This window comes from Gavialis gangeticus, unplaced genomic scaffold (assembly GCF_001723915.1).
Source record: "Gavialis gangeticus isolate Ggan-Ray unplaced genomic scaffold, GavGan_comp1, whole genome shotgun sequence".
Lineage (NCBI taxonomy): Eukaryota > Metazoa > Chordata > Crocodylia > Gavialidae > Gavialis > Gavialis gangeticus.
Genome location: NW_017728960.1, coordinates 666,846 through 671,982, shown reverse-complemented (window position 1 = coordinate 671,982; position 5,137 = coordinate 666,846). Strand labels below are relative to the sequence as shown.

At 59.6% G+C, this 5,137-nt stretch overlaps 1 protein-coding gene across 1 annotated transcript; it reads left to right on the top strand.

Annotated features, from left to right (window-relative positions):
• The first annotated feature begins 2,062 nt into the window (after positions 1-2,062).
• BOLA1 (bolA family member 1) lies at positions 2,063-3,915 on the top strand. The gene is made up of 2 exons (XM_019516817.1): positions 2,063-2,147; positions 3,055-3,915. The coding sequence occupies exon 2, from the start codon at positions 3,078-3,080 to the stop codon at positions 3,510-3,512; it is 435 nt and encodes a 144-aa protein (XP_019372362.1). The 5' UTR covers positions 2,063-2,147; positions 3,055-3,077; the 3' UTR covers positions 3,513-3,915.
• The last annotated feature ends 1,222 nt before the right edge of the window (positions 3,916-5,137 follow it).

Below are 5,137 nucleotides of genomic sequence, written 5' to 3'. Positions count from 1 at the left end.
GGCAGACACCAGGCCCAGCACAGTCAGCTGGGGAGCAGAGCCAGCTTCTCTGCTCCTTCCCAGCTGGACACCTACTCCATCCAGACCTGGGTGCCCCCATGCCCTCCCCATTGCACCCATCTGGCCCCCAGGGCCTCCCCTGGCAGCTCAGACCATGCTGGCTCAGGGGCCTGGTAGCCCCCTCTTTCCAGTGGCTCACCTATCCATCCATCCATCCATCCATCCATCCATGCAACAGAGCATCCATCCATCCATGTATCCATGCATGCATGCATGCAACAGAGCTTCCTTCCTTCCTTCCTTCCATCCAACAGCGATTTGGTGCATCCACCCATCCACACATCCCTCCTTCCATCCCCCCACAGCTGCATCAGGGGACATCCAGCTCCCCCCACCACCCAGAAAGGCTCTACATCCCCTGGGAAAGACCAGGTTTGGGGGCAGGTCACATTCCAGGCTGCCCCTGGGACCTGGGATCAGAGAGCAGCTCCCTGCCCCATGCCAGACATTCCCAAGCCTCTCAGCATCCACAGCATCCCTGGGGTGAGCCCTACCTGATGCTCCCACATGGGGCAAGATAATGGGCTTTCCAGCCCCGGGGGCTGGGAGGTCGAGGCGCAGGGTCAGGGAAAGCCATCGCCCTCCAGCATGCTCCATGTAGAGGCTGGGCAATGGGAAGAGACCGCTTGCAGGGAGATTGCCTTGGTTTTGGACCCAAGGGAAGTTGGAGGGGTCTTCATCCAGGTTGGACGAGTGGGTTCAGACAGGGCCAGGCCTGCAGGAGCAGGCAGCTGGACTGGATGGACCCAATGTTGCCGTGATGCTGAACTCTGCGGAGGGCTCCCACGGTGCAAGGCGCTGTACAAACCCCCCAGCCTGAACCCTGCAATATGCTGGGATGGCGACGGTGCTTGTTGCCACAGGATATGACAGTGTGGTTATGCCGATGTTGCCATGGGTGATGCCAGCATGGCAACGGTGCTGGTGTTGCCATGGGATACAGTGGCGTTGCCGTGGGGTATGCCCACGTGGCCACAACACCGGTATTGCCACGGGATACAGCAGCACGGTGATGTCACCTACATTGCCATAGGATGCGCCATACGGCGACGCCCATTTTAAGGGTAGCAAACACCCAGTCCCCACCAGCCTGGCTCTGCTGCCTCATTGCTCCATGCCAGCGCCCACCCAGTGCCTGCTTGGCCTGGCCGAGCTGGGGACATCCCCCTCCCCAATGTCAGACCCACCTAGAGAAAGCAGCTTATTCCCCTGTGGACCCTCAAGCACCCCCATCCCACCCCCATGGCCCTGCTGGCATCCACTGGCAGGCAGGTGAGGCCTGACGAACTTGTTACAGGTCATAAAGGGGGGCATGGGGCCCATAGGGCAGGTTCAGCCCTGGTCCTGGATCCAGACCAGGTTGCACCTCCCCTGGGTTGAGGTGGGAGATGACAGCTGCCCCAGCCCTGTCTGGCTCATGATTACGTGGCTGGGATCCTGGTCCTCAGCCTCACATCGCCCAGGTACTGGGGGGCCTGGGTGTGATGGGACCCTCGATCGGGCGGTGTTGGGAGCAGGGAGCTGAGTGTGACCTGCCCCAGCCCCCCTGCACCCCCCAGCCACCAGTGCCTGCCAGGCCGCTGACGCCTGGCTGCATGGCCCCATCCCCACCTGGGCTGGAGGGACGTGCCCGGGGGCACCCAGCAAATCGGTGGCAGAGAACCCAGGAGTTCTGTGGCCCAAGCCCAGCCTCCCGTCCCTTTCCCCAGGGGCAGGGGGTGCAGAGCCGGCTCCCAGTCCCGGACTACGATTGCGATGATGAAGTCAAACTGGTGGCGTGTGGCTCCCCCTAGTGGACAAAGGAGAGATGGCCGCCTGCTCCCACGCTCCCGGCCGCTCGTGAGGCCTGAAAACTACAACTCCCAGCAGACACCGGGAACAGCCCCGCAGGGGAAGCCTGGCCAGTGAGCGCAAGGCCTCCTGGGAATTGTAGTTCCCCGTCCCCTCCGGCTCCCAACGTGCAACGGGAAGGAACTACATTTCCCAGGACGCACAGCGCGGCGGGCAGGGGGCACGGACGCGCTTGCGCAGAGCAGGGCAGCGCCCAGGAGCAACCGGGACTGCAGGAGCTGATACCTGGAGTTCAGGTAAGGCGGGTTGCACCCCCCCCCCTTGTGCCCCCAAACCCTGCCCGGGGTACTGGCGGGTCCTGCCTCAGGCTGCAGGGCAGGGCAGGTTCCCATGGGTCTGGGCTTTGCTGGCTGCTACGTGGGGTCAGGAAGGCTGGTATCCAATCCACCCCCAATCTCCTCGTCTCCAGACTCAGTCATCTGGGCTCTTTCCGCCTTTCTTCATCGGTCCCTTCCTCCCAGGCCTCCGACCCTTTCTGTTTCCCCGCGCTGGACCCTCTCCAGTTTGTCCCTGTCCTTCTTGAAGTGCCGGGTACATAAAACAGGGGCGGGAGTGATGGTCGCAGCTTCCAGAAGGTTTCAAGGGAGCAGAGAGCCCCAGCTGGTGCCCATGGCCCCTCCAAGGAGCCTGTGGATGCCACCCAGCGAAGCTGCCTGGCGATGTGTCTGGGTGAGGGTCGGGAGAACGGCCCCACCAGTGCCGGGGTCCCCCCGGCTGCAGCCCAGGCTGGGGGTTGTGGCTGGGCCAAGCCAATAACCCTGGAGGGCCGTGCCCCTCTGCTTAGGGTCAGCCTGCTACTGCGTTGGGGGCAGGAAGGGATTTTACCCCCTGGGCAAACTGGCATAGACTGGGGGAGGGGGTTTGCCTTTTTCTGTAGCCTCTGCCTTAGTCTGCATTTAACCCCCCTGGCAGCGGCAGGACCCTGCCAGCCCCTGTGCCCTGGCATCACCTGGGGCAGATTCAGGGGCTCTTTGCGCCAACGTGCCTTGTAGTTGTGCCGCGAGGTTGATGGTGTGATGCCAGGACTAGGTCAGAGGAGGATGCATCTGGGAAGGGTTGCATTGTGGGGGTCAGGCTAGATCTGACCTCCGGTTGCATCCTATCCTGGACACGGCCCTGACTCCTCTCTGTTCTCTGTTGCAGCCCCTGGCGCTCGCCCCTTTTAGATGCTTCCGGCCCGGCTGCTCCCCTTGCTTCGTGCCCCCCTGCAGCTGCTCCCCCGCCTGGCCTCTTCCACCCCCATGGCTGGGGAAAAGTCGGTGGAGGCGTCCATCCGCTCCAAGCTGCAGCGGGAGCTGGAGCCCACCCATCTGGAGGTGCATAATGAGAGCCATCAGCACGCTGTGCCCCCCGGTGCCGAGACCCACTTCAAGGTGGTGATCGCCAGCTCCCGCTTCGCCGGCCTGCCCCTGCTGCAGCGCCACCGGCTGGTGAATGAGATCCTGCAAGCTGAGCTGGCTGGCCCCATCCATGCCCTCTCCATCCATGCCAAGACCCCGGAGCAGTGGGACCAGAACGCCGGCGTGAGCCCCAGCCCTGCCTGCCTCGGCGGCTCCAGGCACGACCCGCACGTGGCTGAGAAGCTGGGGAGCCAGGGATAGCCTGAGGGGGCAGCATCAGTGGGGAACTGGGGGGTTGGTAACTGGATTATAGGCATTGCGCTGCTATAAGGTGTGATGCTTATTCTGTGCCCACAGCCCTGGCTGCGTCACTGCCCTTGGGGCATTGGCAGCAGGGAGGGTGGGGGCACCTTTGGCAGGATGGTGACAGCCTTGTTCCTGGTAGCAGCTGACCTAGCTGCCAGAGCATGCACACGGGTTTTTCATGGAGGGGTTGTGCCTGTGTCCCCCCTCGCTGTGTTGAGCATCCCGGCAGAGCTGGGTCGTAGTAGGGACCGAGTGCCGTGATGTCCTTCCAGCTCTCAGCACCACGTGTTGAAATGGGGAGGGGTGGGGGGTCTTTGCACTGTGAATAAAGCCTGTGCTCCATCAAGCCGTGGGGAACGTATCCATCATCATCTGTGGCTTTGGGTTTGATGGCTGGGAGAGTTGGACCTTACCTTGCATTTTGCTGGCTTATTCTTTCTATCCCCTCTTATGCAGCAGGGCACGGTCTCAGCTCTGTGCACCCCCTGGTGATTTGAGCCTAATTTGCATCAAATGAACTTTTCCACCCTGGGGAACCTATAACATCTTTTTATTCTGTGCAATATGTAGTTTCATTTCTACCTGGGAGAAATGTTACAATTTGTGCATTCTCCTTTGCCTGAGGAAAAGTGAGCAAGCCCAAAAGCTTGCAAGTAAAGACATTTTTTGCAGCTATTTAGTCGGTCTAATAAAAGATATCACCTCTGCCAAGGGTTCTGCATATTTCCCCATGGTGATGGGGATTTCAGCTCAGGCCTGTCCCATCCTCCCCTTAGGATCCACTGGCCAGCAGGAGCTCTTGCTCCCTCTCCTGTCCCTGCCCAGACCCTGCAGGAAAGAGTGTACTTCCACCTTCCTTATCTACAAGGCAGAAAGTCCTTTCTGCTTTCTACTCCCAACCCCACAGCCAGATGTGCTGCATGAGAAGGGGCCTGAATTATAAACTTTTAATGTGTTCAGCTTAGACTGGCAGAACTCGGGAGAGAGACTGGTCAGTCATATGCATGTATGTGTCTTTCATATGTGCACATCCACCCTGTGATGCTGGGAGGTGCCATCCACACCCAGGAATATTTCTAACCCCTGCAGCATTTTGCCTCTGCCCCCCCCCAGACTGTGGGGCTGCTTCAATGCAACTCTGATCTTGCCCTGTGTCTGTCTCTGACGTCTCTGCTTCCCTACCTCCTCTGGAAAAAGCAAAATCATAGAAATTAAGGGCTGGAAGGGACCCCAAAAGATCGAGTCCAACCCCCCTGCTCTGGGCAGGTATATTGCTGAGATCAAGTGATCCCAGCAAGATGTCTGTCCAGTCTCCTCTTGAATACTTTCAAGGTTGGGGCCTGCACTACCTCCTTGAGAAGTCTATTCCAGATTTGGGTTGCCCTTACCATAAAGAAGTTCTTCCTCGCATCCAACCTGAAACCGTCCTTTAACAGTTGATGGCCATTGCTCCTTGCCCTCCCCGGGGTGCCCTGGTGAAATCTGGAGCTTCGGGGGTGTTGGTTGTAGCCGAGTTGGTCTAAGGACATGGGCAGACACAGTTCTTTGGGTAAATGTGATGTCTTTTATCGGACCAATGA

What these genes read in the sequence shown, in the direction of transcription:
- BOLA1 (XM_019516817.1), top strand. Translation starts at nt 3,078, where the DNA reads ATGCTTCCGGCCCGGCTGCTCCCCTTGCTTCGTGCCCCCCTGCAGCTG.